General features: G+C 47.5%; 2 protein-coding genes across 9 annotated transcripts in view; both read left to right on the plus strand.

The window, feature by feature from the left end:
- The window catches only part of LOC144096722 (medium-chain acyl-CoA ligase ACSF2, mitochondrial-like), an 841,787-nt gene that overhangs the window by 350,281 nt on the left and 470,294 nt on the right, over positions 1-21,212 (plus strand). For all 8 annotated transcript variants that reach the window (XM_077629569.1, XM_077629571.1, XM_077629570.1 and 5 more), the window contains one exon: positions 9,199-9,308. In XM_077629569.1, coding sequence (XP_077485695.1) covers positions 9,199-9,308 — 110 coding nt within the window. The remainder of the gene's footprint in view (positions 1-9,198; positions 9,309-21,212) is intronic.
- The window catches only part of LOC144096870 (uncharacterized), a 39,171-nt gene continuing 30,639 nt past the window's right edge, over positions 12,681-21,212 (plus strand). The window contains exon 1 of the mRNA XM_077629713.1: positions 12,681-12,720. Coding sequence (XP_077485839.1) covers positions 12,681-12,720 — 40 coding nt within the window. The remainder of the gene's footprint in view (positions 12,721-21,212) is intronic.

The raw sequence follows: 21,212 nt of genomic DNA on the forward strand, positions 1-21,212 counted from the left end.
ACAGAACCCGCGACTGCCCAAACAGTCAGCTCGAAGACGTCGAAAACTGCCTTGTCCAGATATACACAGAACTTTAATGAAACGCAGGCAGGGAAGTCGGCCAGGGACATACGGCCTGCTACTTTGTACCGGGGAATGGGAGGAGGAGAAGAAAGAGGGTAACTCCTTCAACCAGTGGCCCGGTTCTTCCGGTAAGCGGACCCGGCCATGCCACAACATAAAAAGGTGCGCCACTTTTGCGCGGCGTTAAAAACTGTTCGCTGGCCTCTTCTCAAGGAAGTGGTCACGATGGACAAGATACTCCTGCAGTGGTCTACCACTTAGGGCAGACCGGTAGTAGCCGCTTCGCTTACAGAGCCGCTTCCTGCCTTCGGGACAAACCCTGACCTTCTCATTCATCTGATTCGCATCGTTGTGTCCGAGGAACTCTAGACGCTTCTTAGTGCTTCCCAACCGCGGCAGGCTTTCTCGCTAGCTTAGTCCGCGAAGAGGCCCAAGCACTTAGGCCTTCGTTACCATCGGCTGACCCGCCGCCTTTTCGCACGGAGTACCGTCGCCCGGCGCATTTCCATCTCTCTAATAAAGTCTCGCTTTTTTCCGCAAACCTCGACTCGTACATCCTCAGCGGAAGACAGACCTATGGCGTGCCCCAAATCGGCGGCGTCTGTGCTTTCACTGCGGGGAACCCGGTCATCTGTATCGTCAGTGCCCATGTCAACACCTGGGACTGCGGGGATTTCCCGTCGATATGTTCTGCCCTCTATTAGGTGAACGACCCCGTAAGATTGAGGACTACAATGCCCTGATGTGCATGGGGACAATTTCGCAGCGGCAGTAACGATCTCCGTTTAAACGCTGACCATCGCCACAACCGCAAACTTCCCCCTGGATGGCGCAGCGACGGTCGCCAAACCTCCGCCGGGAAAACTAAAAGCAGCGGCCTCCGGGGGCGAGGCCGTTGACAAACGACGCGATCAAGGCCCCCCGACCACAGCGACTTAAAGGGACACTGAGGAGAAATTGAAGTTGGCTTGTATCAATAGAATACCAGCTCCTGATAACAAAAACGCCACTCTTCCTGAAAACAAAGCTCTTGTAATGTAGAAAATAGCAAGAACCAAAATACAGGTATCGCCGCAACAGGCCAATCTCGCAAGTACAAGCGTGATGACTTCCTACGACAAGAGGCGCCACCATGGAGGAATTTTCGTTACTTCATGGAAGCCACGAATCTCTGAGGCTTGCAAAAGAAGGTAGCGCACCGCAGCGGAGTCTCCGTTTACGTCACGTTTCACGTCACTCCGTGATAAGAGTTCTCCGTGTCGTCATAAGAGTTCTTGAGTTTGAATCGGAGCGGCAGGAAAAAATGTTTCAACTTCGAATCCAAATTTCTTTGAAATAAATGCATATCTTTCGCTCCCGGACAAGCGTCAACAAAGCCATGAAATGCCGTACTATCAGATATTGCTAACAAACAAATTTTCATAGGGTTCTCCTCAGTGTCCCTTTAACGGTGCCGACAGCAGTTCCTGAACTCGGAGATCGATTATCGCATGACATACCCGTGCTTCTAGACAGCTATAACGTTAGCGCATTGGTGGACACTGACGCTGGTTTCTTGATTTTAAGCGGAAAGCTAGCGGCACTTCTTAAAAAGGTAAAAGTCTGGCAAGCAGATCTGCACAACTGGTGGACATGTCGTAACTCCTCTTCGTCTGTGCACGACGAGAATCCAAAGTCATAGCTACAGATCTGCTGCCATTTGCTGCCCAGTTTCACCTGACCACTCCTCGTTGATTTTCCCCGAGAATGTGGTGTTGTTATCGACCTCCAAAAGTACACTGTCAGATTTTCGGCCAAGAAAGCTGAAGTTCACGCCGAGGACCGCCACCGTCGCACCATCCTTCGAATTTCCGCCGAGAGAATTTGGATTCCGTCACGCGCCAGTGTTTTTGTGAGTGTTCACTGCGGCGGACTAGGTGACGGGACAGCGACGCAGGAGGCAACCTGTCCCTTTTGCTCATAGACGGCATCGTACTCAGTGCGACACATCATTCATCTTCGAGACGGCCAGTCTGATCTCCTGGCGACTAACTTCACTAACGAACAACGGCATCTTTTTCCTGCTACTGCCATCGCATTCGCTGACCCCACAGCAGAGATTTAAAAATATTTCTCATTTGAAGCTGTTGGACCTTGTGGGGACTTTCCCTCACAACATCCCTTTTGGTTTGCTTTCTCGCGATCCACCCTCCAACCGCCTCGCCTCGAGGAGGGGCGCGCCCCGTGGCTATCCCTAGCTAGTTGCCTTAGTTGACAAGTTAAGGCGCCGGCATCGCAGCGACACGAGCGCCACGCACTTGCTCCAACCAACGAACCGCCTCGGACGCTTTGACCAAGTCCTCATCGTCCTCCTGGGCCCATTTCCTGCGTCATCGGAGGTCAGAAATGGATTATAATCGCGACCGACTATTTAACAAGGGATACGGAATCCAAGGCGGGGCAGAGTGGTATGTCATCTGAGATCACCATAGCTTCACTACGCCCCCGCCGCGGGGGCTCAGCGGTTAGGACATTCGACTACTAATCCAGAGTTCCCGGGTTCGAACCCGACCGTAGCGGCGCCGCGCTTAGCAAGTGGTCTTTCCGTTGATATGACGACGTCCTCTCCTTGCTCTCGCTCCGGGGCGGCTTCGCTGGGATATATAGTGGTGCGCTACGCGTTGGTTGATCAGTCTCGCCATGGAAGTTGCCGACGAAGAGTCTATATCTGAATCTAGTTGCTCCATCGTTTCGGAACAGTTAAATTCTAAGCTTGCTCCCCGCCGCAGCTAGAAGGGAGCCGCTGGTCGCGTGTGCCGTGGCACCCGAGCCGGCGCCGCGCCTAACAGTGGGCCTCTCCGTTGATATGACGACCTCTTCGCCTTGCGCTCGCTTCGTGGCGGCTTCGCTGGGATGTATAGCGGTGCGCTACGCGTTGGTTCATCAGTCTCGCCATGGAAGTTGCCGACGAAGAGTTTATACCTGAATCTAGTTGCTCTACCGCTTCGGAAAAGTTAAATTCTAAGGCGAAAGCTAAGGAAGCTTTCGCAAGTCGACCAGGTTTAACCAGAGCTAAACCACAGCCAATTTTTTGTATGCAGGAAATCGTGTTGCGTTGTGGCGCATCGTCCCATGTAATAAACAATCGAGGCACGGCGTTTACGACACAGCTGATACACGAAGTGTCTGAGCTCAGCCACACTGCCATCGCAAGACCACTGCCTATCATTTACTGACGAACGGGCTCACAGAGAGACTCAATAGAACAATCGCTGACATGATCGCAATGTACATAGACTCGCAGCACAAAACCTGGGACGAGATTCTCCCGTGCGTCACATACGCCTACAACACGACCATATAGGGAGACGACTGGCTTTACAACATTTCGTCTTGTCTACGGACGTGACGTTCAGACGATGCTGGATGCTATGATTCTATGCAGCACTGATGGTTGCCCGCTCACGCCAGACGTGGAGCAGTTTGCTCAGCGCACCGAGAAAGCACGTCAATTTGCTCGTATTCACATTCAGCGGCAGCAGCGCATGAATGCGCGCCGCCACAGCCTCCGCAGTCGACACTTCACATACCATCCCGGTGACCAAGTTTGGGTGTGGACCCCGGTACGCCACCCAGGCTTGTCTGAAAAACTGAGGCACTAACTATAACGAATTATTTTATTGCCTCGGTCTTGAGTACGTTGAATACATAATAACGCTGATCAAATGCTTGGGTGTCTTCGCAGAAATTTTTCATGTTTATCTAGCTCAATAAAATTATTACTTTACAAAACATTGGTACAGTCCAAATTAGAATCGTCGGAGAAAAGTCTAGTAGGTGCATATCCATCAGCACCTCTTCGAGCACTGCAGAAGTCTCCTCTATACCAGACTCCATCGACTGCTCGACCCTTGCGTTGGATTTCAGGCCTTGACCACCGAAGATAAAACCCTGTCGTCAATCACGCAGCAGCTCGGGAACCTCCTGGCCGACGGGCCTGACCTCTTAGGCGTCAGTACGCTCCAGCAGAACTTCTCAGGGCTGTACTTGTGAATGATGCGAAATTATCTGTCTGGAGTCCTGGCATCGATTCACTCGTTACAGATTTGGAACCTTTGCAGAACCACGCTTGCCGTTTTATTCTTTCTAATTATCGCCGAACAAGCAGTGTAAAAGCCATGGAATCAAGTTTGTCCCTACCACAACTTTGCCACCACTGATCAATAACTTCATTGTGTCTTTTTCATAAATTTAGCTCAACAGCTTTCTCAACGAAAAGTCAGTGTCTAGGCCATGTTACGTATCAGCACAGGGTCATTCCACGCCAAACGTCCCAGGCGTTGCGCTCGAACACCTCCAATTTGTTTAAAATATTCATGGAAACATATCGTAATGTGCGTAATGAAAGCCTGAAACATTTTTGCCGAAAAAAATTCATTCGTGAGGTGAGGGCAGTTTGAATATTTAGAAATTGCGAGAAACCAGCCGCTGCTCAATAATTAATAACAAGTTCACATTTTTAGAAGACATCAAAATTTTTTTCATTGACATTTGCACAGATTGTGCATTCCGATATAATTCAGAGGATGCAGCTTTACATTGCAAAAGTATTTAAAAAATCAAAATAACTGTGAAAATGTACCATTTTTGTCGTTTTTTGTTTTAAATATCAACTTGCTCTCGGAAACTCTGAAAAAGCCATTTTGTTTCCCTAGATGTACAGTACCTATAATAAATGTTACAGGTGATGACACTGCGTACACAGAAGTAAAAAAAATACTAATTTTGCAAAAAGTGCGCTTTGAGCCAAAAACAGTCGTCAATTTCACCCTGAGGTGGTCCAAGTAAAAATAGAAACGTTAGCGGGTGAAGTAGAACGGTTTATTACCTTTCATTTCTGAAATTTTTATCGAAGTAATTTTTGTTTAAAGCGAGGAAAGAATTATTGAATTTGAGCTCTCGCGCCGCAAGTTACGTTTTCATTTAACGCCTCTTCACCGCAGGAAAACGGCAACTGGCATGGCACGACACTTATGACCAGATAACTTCATTTGCTGTTGTTCACTGTAGTTTTCCTGTCCTGCATTTTTAGGACTGGAGCTAAAGAAGATATCGCTCGACATTCGGCGGATGGTACGCAATAAACGAGGTCGTTCTCGCTTTCGAAGTTGGAACAGACCCGCTCTTGTGCGGGGTGGCCAAGAGAAGAAAAACTAGGGTATTCAACGTGCTGTCTCGCATGAGCCACGAGCAGAGATGACCAGCTGGCATGACAGGCGTATAACAAGTGCTTTATTTATATCTGAATAAGATCTAGGAGAGAGAGCGCCTCGGAGCGCATGCACGCGAAGGTGTGAAGTGCACACCGCTGCGCCGAGTAACGCGAGACACTCTGTCGGTGAACGCGGCCCGCTCGCGCATAGGTGCGTCGCTCGCATGAAGGTGCTTCGCCAGCATAGTGGCTCGTCTGCAGTTGTCGCTGGAGTATTAATGCAGAAATTTCACTGATTAAATCAAATAAAACAAACACATCACATCGGAAACAACCGGGCATGAGCCTTGACGGCCACAAAGGTCTGGTACCACGTGGTGCTGCTGCGTAGCGGAATATTTCAAAACCGGATCGTTCTGGTCATTTCCAGAGCGGCGTCTCACAAGCTCTTATTCTGGTGATTACGCCTGTCATGGCGCCGACAAGAATGACTGACTGCGACAGAACCACACCCAACAACTAGCTCACGTGGTCATGTGCCGCACTAGCAACGTTAAGAAAATCTTTTCCCGCGAATACCTGTTCGACTACTCAATTTTCCCATGCTTGCCTGCAGTGCAAAGCTCACTGAAGGACAAGAACGATAGATTTCTAGTGGCCACAGTCTCGGCAGTATCGTCATCGGCGCTGAAGAGGTGTTAAAAGACGACGCAACTTGTGGCCTGAGAGCTCAACTTTAAAAATTCTTTTCTCGTTTTAAATACAAAGAACTTCGATAAAGCCTTCACAAATGAAATGCAATAAACCGTTCTATGAAACCCGCTATTGTTTGTTTTTTTAGAACACCTCAGGGTGAAATCAACGATTGTTTTTGGCTCATAACGCACTTTTTTGCAACATTAGTATATTTTTTATTCTGTGTACACAGTTTCATCACCTATAACATTTATTAAAGGCCCTAGACATCCAGAGAAACAAAATGGCTGTTTATGAATTTCCGAGAGATAGTTGACGCTTAAAACAAAAAAACGACTAAAATCACACATTTGTATACTTTTTTTCCAATTTTTTAAACATATTATTCCGTGTAAAGCTGCATGTTCTGACTTATATCGAAAGACCGAATCTGTGCAAATGTCACTGAAAAAATGTTTGAAGTGTTTTCTAAAAATTTGAACTTTTTATAAATTATTGAGCAGTGCCTGGTTTCTCGCGTTTTCTAAATATTCAAACTTCCCTCACCAAACGAACAAATTTCTTTTTCGGCAAAAATGTTTCAGGCTTTCATTACGCACATTACGATAAGTTTGCACGATTTTTTTAAACACACTGGAGATGGTCATCGCAACGACTAGGACGTTTGGCGTGGAATGACCCCACATTGATCACCGTCATACAGTTAGAATAACATCTTGTCACACAAAGTGTTTTCATGACTCATTCATACGTCGAACTTGGGTTAGCTGGAATCACCTTCCCCACGACATCGCAGATATTTCTGATACTATTACATGCCGAAAAGTCATTAATGATTCTCTGTAAGTATGTATTTGTTTATTACGGTATAAAGTTTGCCTTTTGCTCTTTACACACATTTATTGTATCCCCACTGCACTTCTAATGTCATTGCCTTCCTGTGTTTGCACTTATTATGTATTCCCGGTTTATTTTTGTTTTCGCTCCTCCTTGTTGTTGCTGTTTATGCTGAATTTTTATGCATCCGCGCTCCCCTCTGTAATGCCTTCGGGCCCTGAGGGTACAATAAATGAATAAATAAATATATAAATAAATAAATAAATAAATAAGCGCCAGGTCCGTGATAACGCAAGGAAAGAAAACAACTCGCGAATCCGTAGGGAACTCACACATACGGAAGCCTTGCTGAAACAACCTATCAGAAAATTTCGAAATGGCACGAGCTTCTGTTACCACTCGAGTGGTGGTGTCACGGCACTTTCGCAGGACAACTGTTCTTCCGGAGGCGAGTTTCAATCCTCTGCATTGGCTACAGTGTTGGCTTAATCCCCCTGAGCTTACATCTGTAAGATTGCGCCGCCGCGGTGGCTGAGTGGTTATGGGGCTCGGTTGCTGGCCCGAAAGACGCGGGTTCGATCCCGGCCGCGGCGGTCGAATTTCGATGGAGGCGAAATTCTAGAGCTCCGTGTACTTTGCGATGTCAGTGCTAGTTAAAGAACCCCAGGTGGTTGAAATTTCCGGAGCCCTTCACTACGGCGTCTCTCATAGCCTGAGTCGCTTTGGGACGTTAAACCCCCATAAACTAAACTAAACATCTGTAAGATTATAGTTGCGTTCATGCAACCTTGTATTCAGACACCTCCCAGTCTGACCGATATAAATATTGCCACATAAAAAGAGGATGGAAGAAGCAGCAGTTCTTTTTCCACAGTTTAGAAGACGTGGACGGCATCTTGTCAAGCAGACGAGCTCTCTAGTTGTGTCAGGAAATTCTAGATTTGTAAGCGTGGCTGATGGAGTTAGTCGGTGATTCATGACAAGTAGGAGTACCATACAGCACGCAAATTTCAGACAATGATGAAAAAAAGACGGGACACCACGGTGCTGACTTTAGCTGGTTCTCTATTTCAAGTACGAATAGAAAATATATGCAGAATGGGCGGAGAAGCAGGTAGTGCAACCGTGGCAGTTAAGCAGTTGTAGACGTCCTTCGTCACCCATTCTGCCGATATAAGCTGTTCCTTTATGAAATAAAGAACCAGTTCAAGTCAGCGCGGCGGTGTCCCGTCTTTTCTTCGTCCGTGACCTGAAGTTGCGCTATGTGGTAATTCCAGTTGTTCTACACAACTGGTGCAATTCATTTGGAGTAAAAAGACAGCACCAATTCGTGCTCCATTTCCTATTTTCTTCAGGTTGTGTCACTCAGCATGCAGGTAAGTTACCACCTGAGCTTTCTTTCGACAGCCACCTCAGCAGGATCATTCCTATGCTTTCAAGGCAGGCTTCCTGCTGCAGCAGTAAGAAGATGCGCTGGGTAACAAGCTTCCTCAAGGCTACGCGCTTGTCTCTGAGAAGCACCTTCCTGGCAGTGTTCGTATAATATTCAAGAGCATTCATGAAGCAAGACTTTACGATGGATTCTTTCACCAACTTCGAGTATGCTGAAGTATACGAGAGGACTGGTTTGTTGCCCGTTGGCTAACAGGCCCAACACACATGTTCAGGGGCGAAGTACAGACCCAAGCCCAAGAATCTAAAGCGGCCGCTAACCAGGCACTCATGAGTTACTGTCAGCAGTAGAAGGCCGTTAGTGGCCATTCTTCCGGCTTCGGACACTCATATCTGAAACATCTTGTGTCGGTGTTCACAACTGCCAGATAACAGCCTGCTAAACCGAAATACACTGGCTATTCTAAAATCGGCGCATCGATCCTGTCGCTTACGGTTCATTGTGAGACGATATGGCGTTTCCATTGTGCAAAGGTGGAGTTCAAGTAATCTGAAAAGAATTCTAAGAAACTGCTGGAACAGAATTGCTCCTTCGGCAACGCTGCAATCCCTGACACCGTTAAACAGATAGTCATGAGGGATCGAATAATACAGGTCTTGTACGTAGACAGAAAAGGATAAAAAAACTATCGCTGTGCCCGCCATTCTTTTTTTTTATTAAGTAATGTGCTCGAAGCCAAGGATGAGTTTGCTGAAACTTTGCAAGATGCTTGTGCCATTTAGTGTTCTCAGAACAAATATCTGTAGCGGGCATTCAGGCTTGTGCATGAAAAAATCAGTAAGCACAGCTTGTCGTCACCGTTAATGTGCCGTTGTCCTCACTGTGAGCAGCCACCTAGCCAGCTATTGTTTATAGTCTGCGCTCTTGCAGTTCACTGAATGTTGCAAACTGCCCAGAAATCTTCTTTGATGCGCCTCTTTACTCGTAAACTTAGTCTCTGGTGCCTGTGTCTATGCAGACCTCGTGCAGCGCACTGCTGGTCGGTGAGGGCTTCAAGAAGCAGGACTACTCACATTGGGCGCGGGAACTTGCCGGACACAGCGTGCAGCCGCCGCTCAGCCTGCACAGGTGAGAGAGCGCGCATTGCGCACACCGCAGGTTTACTGAAAAATTGAATTATTCATTTTATGATAGCTGCACCACCGCTGGGCACTAGCTTAGGATGTCGCAGGGCTACAAACAAAATTTACAACTTCCTGATTACAACCAATAAAAGGCGCTCAAAAGAAAGTATAAAGAAAGGATTGCATGATTCACCTGTTTTATATAAATGCTACTTAGGTGCGCTACCACACTAGCACCTTGTGCAGCTTTTGTCTAGCTTTCTATAGGCTTGAAAATTCGAGCTGAGCAGAGATTTCCTTACAGTCGTTCCTCGGCTTTCCGCCTGCTATAAGCCACCTGAGCTGCTCGTTACGATTCTAATCGTGGCTCTCTCTGTTTGCTGCTCTCTGAAGACACTTGTACATGCCTCTGTATGCTGCAAGTTCCTCCTGCTGCTTCATCATTCGCGTATTCTTTCTCGCCGTTCTCGCTCTCTATCTCTTCCAGTGCGCCTTGATTAGCAAGGTTATACTATCTGCGTCGGCTTGCCGCCTCACTGTATTCACTAACCCACGCTGGCGCCTTCTTCTTTTGCGTATCTATTCAGCTGGCCTTCGGAATCTGGCGCGCGAGGACTGATGTCCGAGTGAGTTCCAGCCCTCTCGAGAACACAGGAGAGGAAGACGTAGCTTAACGTGTGCGGCGACTCCTTCTCTCTTTCCCAGCGCCCTCGCCCGTTTCTGGAACATTCGAACTATAGGTTATTTAGGAGTGCGTTGCATCATGTTATGCGGTTTTAGGTCAGCCTTTGCACTGTGATGTAGGCAGGTCTCGTCTTTCGGCAAGCCGTGAAGAGCGAGCTCGGAGGTCGAGTGTAACTGTTGTGATAGCTCTGCTAGCTGAGTGCAAAGCTTCTGTTTTTTCTGTGCATATTTGTTTCTGTAGAGCTTTCTTAAGGGACATAAAAGTCCGCTTCCTCAGTTCGCCCGCGTGTCATCGTCCGTCCATTTTCTTTCTGTCGGCTACGAGTCCAGAGCCTAATAAACGAGCGCCCTGAAAAATGCGAGACGTGGAGAAGTAACCTGACATTTTTACTGGCCGGCTTCTTCCATTACTGCAAGTTCCTCCGACGACTTTATCCATCGTCTCTTTTTTCAGGCATATGCATATGCTCCCGACCGCTTTTCTCACTCATCATCACCCCCTCTCTCCACTTGGCTACAGCTGGCGCGACGTTCCTCCGAACTTGCCCTAGTTTATCCGTGTTACTCCAAGTCTTCAACTTGACCAGTGACAGCTTTTTCGTTAGTGACCCATTTGGTGCTAGCGCAGTAAAAATTATGGGGAAGTCGCACATGCGAGGCAGTAAGGGGTGTTGATGATCGCTAGCTGGTTTTCCGTTGTGCTTTTTCAAAAAAAAAATCATCCTGTGATTTATGCTTTCGAGATAGATGATTTACGTAGTTACTCCATCTGGCGCAGTTATGATGAGCTTTAGGGTCTCAGCTTCTTTAATGAATTGCCTGTACTTGGCGAGCCCGTACTTAAGGATCTTGCCATCTTTCACGGACGACTTGTAGCTCGCGCACCCGCACCCCGGGCTTCACACGCTCTTTTCCGGTTGGCCTCAGTGAATTGTTCCTGTGGGGAACGTTTATATGGAGGCCCAGGTATGCTTCGGAAAGTTCCTCAGTGGTATTGTGCACACCGAGGAGCAGTAGGCGGTCGGTAGATGTGTTCATCGGTAACAACAGGGCTTTTTTACTGCTATTCTTACGTGATGTCAAACGCTTGTAGTTTCTTCCTTGCAGGCTGAGGTAGCAGGTTATGTACATCACCCTACTGATGATGAATGCATTAATTAGCTGGAGGTTGTCAGTCTCCGCCATGCCTCAGTTACTCGTGGCGACCGTGGCAGTCATACGATCAGTTGGAGGCTTGTATCTCCTATTTTAGTGAGGTGAATTCATTGTGCCCTCTGTCTTTGATGTAGAGGCCGAGTGTGCGCACAGTCTCTCTCACCGGGATGGTGTACTCATCTAGTTTGACTGCATCTCTGCCAGTTTTGTAGGCCATGGCGTAGAAGCTGCACGCCCCGCGCGACTTGGGATCTGAGCCTCGAAGCAAAAAACTTTGGAGACACTTGACTGCACCTTTAAAGAATGACACGATAGCGCTGAAGGGTCCCCAAATCGCTTGGAGGTGACAGGAGTGCCCTTGCGCAGACATCTACATGCTTTTTACCATCACGTATTGCTTAATTACCCATCATCGTCCATATTGATCGGTTACGCTAATTAGTGACCTTAATAACGGAGTGTTCCTGTAATGCAATTCGTCTACTGTGCGGTGTGAGGGGCTCGTACAAGGCCTCCATTTATCCCGCCGAACAAGCGTTCTTCACTGGTATAGAGGCGGCGTGCCCAGTCCCGATCGAAAGCGGTTCCACTCCGCTTGACCACATCTTTTCTTTTCAGCGATACTGCTTTTCTACATCACTGCCCTCTCGAATAGTCAGAATTTTTCATTTAGGGTGACGCCGACGCCAATCTCGTTGGCGTTGAAACCGCCAAGGGAGCACAGTGTGCTCAAAATGGTCAAGCGGGAAGGCGCATAAGTACCCGTCGTCGCGAATATCTCAACAATCTTGGTAACAATGCCATCGCCAGGAATCTGGCCAAACACTGCAAAAAATCAGGGACTAAAGCTTGCATTCCAACTCTTAAGACGAGCTGCCACACAAAAAGAGAGGCACAGAAAGAACAAATGAAGAGCGGAGAGAGAGAGAGTCCTGTGTCTGTCTTTTTGTGTGATGAACTCGTCTTAAAAACAACCATGCACCCACTGGCCCAACAAGAAGTTCTTCTAAATTGCGCTCCATTACTCGATGAATGTGTTATTATCAGTAAGAGACGAGCCATACCCCTTGAGAGAAACTGAAGCAATCAAAATTCGCTGTGTTAGTACACCGTCTGCTAACCCTTTCGTTGGCTAGTTCTTTTGGGAGGGTAAAAAAAGCTACGCAAATGGTGCCTTATCGAAAACATTTCAGTCTGCTTCAAAATTTACTTTTTTCCCCGGGCCAGTAATTAAGAACATAGGCTTAACTTTTCAAGTAATTTTCCAGAACGAACAATTTATCGACTATGCCACATGATTCTCAACAGTGCAAAGGTGGTTTTCCTTGCCTGTCGCCCTACCTTGTTTCAAACTTGGTTCCGTTTATCTGAGACACTTTCATATAATCTGTCCACGGCTTCCAAAAATTTCTATACGTAAGAAATGTCCGCTGCTGGGTGAGGAGTATTGGAACACCTATCGCTCATCCATTTTTTTAACAGCGCAGTAAACAACATGTCATGCTAAGAGGATGCAAAAGCATCTCGATCATGAAGCATGCCAGAGAAGCGCGAAGATGGGTTGCGAAGTGAAACGGGTGAGCTTATATAAGCAGGCACTGCAAGAAGAGGCACACAAAATGCGCCAGTTGTATCCAAGTAAATCTTGTCTTTACAGCGCACGACGAGATGAAGCAAAATGACTTGGGCACCATACAGTAGCATGAAAAGTTTACATGCAGTAAATAAAAACTCACTGGATGGTTTCGCGAGCGTAACGTGATCGAAGTTCGCTGCAGTGCCGGCAAATTTTTTTCAGACCTCTTCAATTTTGACAGTTCTAATTTTTAATGTAGCGATGATGGTCTTGTGATCCCTAAGTTAGTTGTTGCATGCCGAATATCATGGATCATATCATACGTTTTAACCTTACCCTCCACGACCTGAAAGTTAAGCATATATAGTTGTCACACTGTCTCGGACTAAAGAGATCGCCCGTTGAAATCAAGCTCATGCTCACAATTGTTGAGCGGCCTGGAGTCACGTGGGAAGGATCACAAAGGCACTCGAGTCGAAATTCTTTCGACAAAATTAAGTTCATTTGCTATGAGACAGCATAGATTAAATAAAACGCTGCACTCACCCGTCACATGCAGAACGCCGCTTCTAAGAGTACAAGATGCTGGCCGCCCAAACAGCAGAATTTATTTAGCGCCGAGTTGGAATGAACCTTAAAGAGGAAAGTAGTCTCTCTGAACGCGGGCACCCGTGGATCCGCTCTTTGCCTTCTGCCGTACATGCGTCGAGCGCGTCTCCTTGTTGGCTCCTCTCTCCATGGGATACCCTCACCCAGCGAGCCATTCGCCGCTCCCGCAGATGCAGATGCTTACTTCGCACAGGTGAGGCAACGGCCCCGCAATTTTGAGGAAACTCGCGGGTCTTGCGCCCAGTTCACTCGGCAACTCATCTGGACGCGTTACGGGACAGCGAGGGACCAACGTCGCACTGCATCCTGTAGAGTGATTGGGAAGCGTGCACGCGGACACGACGCTCGCTTTGCCCGAGTTGGGGGCGGCTCAACCAAACTTCATTAACCCAGCGTACGACGATCGAGAGCGACAGAATGGAAGATTCTCTGCTGCGGATGGCGGTGCGGCCCCCGCCCACGACGATGACGCAATACTGAGGGAGTGAGGAACGAATAAGAGTGCCCGCTCTAAAAATAGTTCCTAATCAAAGACTCGAGTACGTACACGTATAACAGCACCGACTCGCAGACACCTGCCAAGCCGCGGGTGGCCGTGCTCAGCGCTGTTTACCTTGAGAGCTCGCACTGCGCATGGCTCTCACCGCTGTATCGAAAAAACTCAAAGGTGCATTTCCAGCTGTTTCTTTTTCTCTCCTTCTGGGCACTGCTGCCTAAGCAAAATCTAGTTTTGATAGTTTATGAAGTAGAAGATTACAATACTTGGCTTGCGTGTCATCTCGCGTAGAGGCCAATTAGTGCCCGAGGCATCAAAATTGGTGGGACAATATTGACCAAGGTATGCCGGGGTAAAGTTGTACCGTCTTGCTTGGCTACATGGTTCATGATCTTCTTCGCACAAAGGGTGACCACTTCCAAGGCCCTGTACAAGGGCACCGGGAAAACTACATCGCACAAAGCACGGTACAGTTTCTTTCGTTTCACAGTCGACAGAAATCATTTGAAAACCGCGCGGAAAGAAACCTTACACTGGCTACGATTTCCCGGTAAAAACCGGTGACCCTACTGTAAACGTCAGCAGTTCCGACTATGTACTCTGGAAGCAGATGCCGCAGCCTAACTTGGCATACGGTACGCAAAAACGGGTCTCTTGTGTCCCGAAGAAACAAAAAACGATTGACCAGCTGTCTCAAAAACAAATGGCCCAGTCCCAGCCCGCCGTCTTGGACCCGTCGGAACAGGTTGGTCCGGCTGCAGCGCTCCCATTCAGACGACCAGACAAAGATGGCGAAAATTCGGTGTAGCTTTTGAATACTTAACCGTGAACAGTGGATGCCAAGGCAAAGATGTTTTAAAGAGAGTTAAAAACATGCAGGTGCCATCAGGAACCAAAACCTTCTTTTTTAAGCTGCACACCGGAACCTTACCGGTTAAACAATTTTTAGAGCGAAAGGAATTATTTTTACCCTGGGGTTCTCACTGTTTAATTTGCAGAAAGCCTGAAACAATAGACCATGTATTTTTACACTGTTGGGAAGGGGTTTATTTTTGGGATGTATTACAGCGAACCTTAAAGAAAGAATTTCCACTAGACCCGTATGGCATCCGTTACTTATGTGTTGAAAATGAGGATGGGGTGCCTTATGATTTAATAATGCTGACAGGCCTCCACTGTATATGGCGCTCGAGAATGGCAGGCTTTCACTGTGACAGAGACGCAAGACCTGCCCGAATCTACTTTCGAAAAAGTATGGACATGTTTCTGGCCATTCAGAAGGCCGCAGCGGAGCCTCCGGAGTGGCTCTCAAGACTAGAGCCACTCTGTACACTGCGTGAATTTTAAGTTGACGAAGCCAGACTCATGCTGGCTGACTTCGAGTCGGGTGTACATAGCGTTTGTCTTTTGTTGATTGTTTGTTATGTGCAATTTTCTGTGTCAAAGCCAGGCAATAAAGAAAAAAAATAAAGAAAAAAAAGGGTGACCGCTTCCAGAGACAGTTTTAATTTATTTGACTGACTGAAGGCTTCTTAGTACCAGGAGTGGTTCGTCAGAGATGGTTTTGCTACGAATTAAGATGCAGGTATTTAAGAGAGTACGACTTAACTGTTTTACATACAAAAATCTATATTGCGAACAAGTTGATGCACAAGAGACAATTTAAACGGCAAACTGTCTAAACAACAACAAGGTGGAAATAGCTAACACAAGGGGAGGCCCCTACTCGGCGTAGCAGAAGTTGCATTACATCTTACCGTAGCCCAGAACAATTTTCCAGGGCTCCGGGCCCTGGTTTTAATGGCCTAAAGCCCCGGCCCACATTTGGTAGCATCCAACCAGGTCAAACTGTTAACATGATATGTTAAACAAGTGTATGGACCACCTTCCAATTTCCGTAAGGTATATAACCCCCTCCCCAAAGTAAACAAGACAAAAATGGACATCAACTTCACTTCAAAAACGCATTTTCTCCGAAGGGCGCCACAGAACCATTGGTCCACTTGGTTGCCTGCCCCGCCCGGCAGCCTTTTCAGTATTACCAAGACACTCTCCCCCGCAAACAAAAAAAAGACAAAATCAAACACACACTCGTGCCCGCACGTGCAATCGGTTTCGACGAGGCCCGTCAAAACTAGGCGCCATCCCGAAAAATGGAGCTCTCATCGGGCTCCCACAGGGCGCTCTCGCTGTGCGCAACTGCCAGCTCGGTCCTGAGCGAGTTTCCCTGGAGGATTTGCTTTCTTCTGAGCATATGCGGCTTAGCTTCCACCAGGCCTACCGGCTAGCTGGCACCTCATCGATACCCGTTCGGCGAGGTTTTCTCATATGTGGCCGTCGCTGCCCATTCGTCATATTTATTGCCCCCTCTTGACAAGACTGCCATTTTTCACGACCTTCCAAACAAGACGTTCGTCGCAAGGTCGCGTCGCGTGTGGTGTCTGTCAAGGGGAGCGAGACGTCCGGCGCGAAACAGCCCTGGAGGGCGAGAACAAAGCGCGCGGCCGCTATTGCCTGGGGTTCTTGACACTAAGACGAGCGCATCGTTTCGGCGCGTGCCGCCACCGCCTGTCGCCGGGGTGGGGGTTCAAATTGAGGCTTTAGCGGTGAGGCGCCGAGACCGGCCAACCGGTTCCAATGATCCCGAGCATCATCGACCATTTAGAACCGGGATGTATGCAATTTTGGCGGCTCATCGCAACAGACTATACAATGTTGAACAACATATGCCATGATATACATATTTCTTATTAGTGATCATTACTGGCGGCACAATATAGACCAACGCATCCCAAGATTGGGGCTATACTGGCTACCCATCGCAACCGGCGGGGCAATATTGGAGAGCTATGAGTAGAGTGTATTGTTGGGAAGCCATCCGAACTGCCAGAGCAGTATTGACCCACTCATACCAAGAAATGCCTGAGGTGCACTGGGCATAAAAATTGCATGACAACATTGATCAATGTATGCCACGATGTGTGCCACTCTCGCTAGCCATCGCAACTGCCCGGACAATATTCACCATCGAATGCCAGGTTGTACGCGATGTTGGCGGGGCATTTCTTATTTTTGGCCATCGTTGAACATTGTTCCCCGATGTATGCCACTGTTGGGGAATAAAGGTCATAACATTAGGTCATAATGGGCGTGTTCGAGATTCGCATCGCCATTATTGGCCACGCATTGGCAAGAGCGGCCACCGTAGGACCACGGATCGCCAATTCGTTTACAATATCGGCCGATTACATGCGCTGGCTGGGTGTCTGACCACTGTTTGCTGCCTATCGTCTGAGTTCCCTGAATATAATAACATTTGATTCCTTGACTTCAGGCGTCATTGTTCTGCTGATCATGTCTGCTGGTCCTGTGAACGCAGAGGTGAAAAAAACCTCTCCTTTCATATTCGTCCGGCCACTCAAAGTTTATAAAGCGAGGCATTATTAGTCCGTTCTTTCGTAATGCCCTTCAAAAAACCTGTGAGCATCGCCTTCATGAAAGTTTTCTCAAACAGGCAGGGCGGCCCCTTTCAGTGGGCCATCCTTTACCACTCCTGGTATTAGTGAACACAGCATAAATAAGAAACATTCACCTCCTTCTGAAGACAGCGACAGCAAAATTTTGTCGCTTTGCCCAATGTGCACGTCAGCTATAGTTGAAAGAAAGTTGGCAAATACGCAGGCGTTGGCCTGGTTTTTTCCGCGCCCAATAAGCTTTCTTGCTCGACATCGTGGCTGCGTCCAAACGCACAGCAATCTCCACGTTTCTTGCACTTCCGGTGTCGTCTATTCAGTGCATTCTTCTTGCGAGAGTTTTACAGTGGTCTAACGGGAAAGTGCACAAATATCAGGCTGCAAGAACATCACAATAATGTTGATAAAACATTGCCATATCCTAGAATCTGGCCACGCACTGCACGAGACATTACCTCCATAGAGATAACTGAAGTCATCAAACCTCACCGTGCCAAGGACCACTGTGTTAGTACAACGTCTATTTGTCTTTCTTAGAAGGAACTGAAGATCCTAAGCAGAACTGGGCATGCGCTATGACCGATAAATTGGCTCGAATATTTCAAGGCTTCTCTCATTGTGTTTATTGTTTAACTCCTAGTTTTGGGCTTTCAGCCTACTTTTGTTATCAGACAGGTTTTAATGCTCTTTGCTTCAAGGCCCTTTACCCTTTGCAGCTTTACGGTTTTTAAGATTTTAGCCTCTTTTGGGCACCTTTAACTTCACTTTCCATTAGTTCGGTTTATGGGGGGACTTAACGTCCCAAAGCGACTCAGGCTATGAAGGACGCCGTTGTGGAGGGCTCCGGAAATTTCGACCACCTGCGGTTCTTTAACGTGCACTGTCATCGCACAGTACACGGGCCTCCAGAATTTTGCCTCTATCGAAATTCGCCTGCCCCGGCCGGGACCAAGCCGCTTCTTTCGGGTCAGTAGCCGAGCTCCTTAACCACTGAGCCACTGCGGCGGCACCCTTCCATTAGTGTTTATCTGTTTTTCACACGACAGCCCTCCACAAGCCCCTCCCCTTTATCTCCGTTCACCGCCACTTCTTTCACAAATCAATCTATCAATCACTTTATTTTGCACTCAGAAAAAGCAGCTTACCAGTTCAGGCCTGCCAAAGCGTCATTGGGCTTGTATGGCAGCGCCTGGCAGACTACAAAAAGTGGCGTGCAATGCTTTATAGGAATGAAGAAGGATAAATAAGTAAAGGACAGAAGTAAACATAAAAGCAGGTCACCAACACGTGAATTTAACTCGCCAGTGTTTGACAGGTAACTGGAAAAAGACCCGGATGCACCCGACCACATGAACGCTACCAGTATGTCAGCACTTCATGGAATAAAAGCACAGGAAAAAGTGACCATGAAAGGGCCGATGAGGTGAGAGAGGCGAGGAATGGCTGCATAGCAGAAATCTCTAACACACAATGCAAAGGTCGGGTGAAAACAGATGAAAGCAACAAATTTTTTGTTTTGTAATTTGTATTAAGATAGCATATATTTGACGGCAACGCATTTAACAGTGACAACATATAGAAAGCACGAGTTCTTTTACCATAACGAGTGGCACAGCGCGACGCAATATATCTATCTTTCGGTCTGAGGCATCTACTGGCAATATACTCAAATTTTTACAGACTTGACCAATAATGTTTTAGCAAAACTTTTTGAAATAGAGGAGCATTAAAGCTTGGCAGCCTTAGAAAATTAAAAACCACATCCTTTTGAAAGTTGTAAACCATAAACACTGTTTTTAAGATTGAGCGCAAGATGGAGTTGCCTTTTTTGCCACTGAAGTGCGCAGTGCCAGTAAACTGCAATACCATATCTTAATACACGGTAACCCAATTCGAGTATGATTGTTCTTTTAACAGAAAATGCCATATAGGTTCTAGTATTGAACAGCCTACAGATAACAGCAGGTAACTTCTGGCAGACATGAAAAGGTGAGAATTCGAAGAGAAATCACTATCAGACAGCAAACCAACATAATTTATTCGGGAGGCATAATCCAGTGGTTAGCAAAAGCAGGGGGCGCAGTCAGATATATGTAAAAGTGGTCAAGCGTCAGTTTCTGTAACGGGTTATAAAAGCATGTCAGCTGGGTTTTGGATACGGTAATGCTGTTAAGATTACGTGCGGTCCAGTCCATAACTTTTAATGAAGTACTTCGGAAATCATTATTGCATCAGGCAAATGCTTTGCACGGGAAATAACCGTATCTTAAGCATATTAAAAGAAGTGAGTGGGTCCAGAGTTAGCGAGGTCATTAACAAAGATATTACTCAGCAAAGGGCTAATAATAGAGCCTTGAGGAACACCAGCATTAATATTAATAAAATTAGTGCGAAATTTGGCGACTGAGAGTCGCTGACGCCGGTGTTGTAAGGATTTAGTAAGTAATACCAAAAAATGAGCCTTTAAATTCTGACAAATGAAGTTTTAGATAAAGTAGGCTGTATCAAACATTGTCAAATGCTTTGCTGACAAAAAAAAATAGCGCATATGCGTCATGGTTCAACTCAAAAGCAAAGTTCAGAATTTCAGCGAAATCTTCAAGTACCTGGATGCCTCTGCTCTGCACGAAATCGTACGGTGCAGCAGAAATGACATCATGTTTATCCAATAAAGCCACGGCCGGTCTCGAGGGGAGCGCGCGCTTTTCTTCTTACGGCCTTCGCAATGGGGTCTGTTTCCACCTCCCACCGCACCGCGGTGGGGTCGCCACTGCCCTACCGCTCCGCCGCTGCGACCGCCGTTCACGCAGAAAGAGAACGCGCGCCCGCTCGAAGTCTGTCCCTTGTGAGCGGTAACCGTCTGGTCCTGATATTTCCCCCTATACATTATGCAAAGTCCGCGCAATCAGCCTCTTCGATTTGAAAGCTGAGAGTTATAAAACAACGGAACAATTACCGCGCGCCAGCACGCGCCCTTCTTCAGTATGACTACACGGTCACATGAGCTTTTCGTACACTGACATCAACACTTTCTACCCGTAAGATTTGCACAGAAACAAATCTATCAGCCTGTCACGGATCCCCAGAGAAATCTCGGACCGAAATAATGGATTAGGCGACAGGTGTACCCACACAGACGTACATTTAATACACCCTACGTGACACAAACTGTAGCACACAAAACTAACACAAAACACAAAGGCTACCAACACACACGAACCGGGAACACTACTACTAGCGTCTACTACTGCGTTCTACTATTAGCGGTCGGCGTTCCTGCTCACGGTTCGGTGCCGATGGAGCGTTGCATGGGTCCAGTACCGAGCGTCGAGGTGGCGTTCGAAGTGCTCAGGCTGGCGTCGCTGGCGGCGTAGTTGGCGGCGTCATACAAGCTCCCGGTCCAAGTGATCGTGGAGGTTATTCTGGCGATGTTGGCGTTGTGGGCACCACCCGGATGGGTGGCAACAGCGCTGGAGGCACCCCTGGCTGTAGCAGGTGGTTGCATCATCCGTTGACTCCCCGGAACGGGTTCAGAAACGGCAGGAAGTCCACTGTGCGACGTCGTAGAACTCGAGATCACCGGTGCAGTATCCGGCGTTCCCCTCTTCCATACGAGGTGTTCCTGACAAGCCGGAACCTCCGCTTCTCTGTCCCCTCCCCCCTATTCCACGCTCTCCATCGCGCTCTTATAACCTTGGCGTTGGTGCACGTCATCCTTGTTGTGTCCTCTTCTCTTCTCCATCAATCACCTCTTCCCCCTCACTGAATACTTATTCATCTTCTTTATTCTTGGGTTAATACACGTCATGCTTATCGTCTTCCTCGTCGTCTTCTCCAAACCTCTTTCGTTCATACTTTTATTTCAAACTTCCTATTATATGTGACAAGAAGCCCCCTCTTTCAAAAGTTTGTTCC

This window comes from Amblyomma americanum, chromosome 7 (genome assembly GCF_052857255.1).
Source record: "Amblyomma americanum isolate KBUSLIRL-KWMA chromosome 7, ASM5285725v1, whole genome shotgun sequence".
In the NCBI taxonomy this organism is placed as follows: domain Eukaryota; kingdom Metazoa; phylum Arthropoda; class Arachnida; order Ixodida; family Ixodidae; genus Amblyomma; species Amblyomma americanum.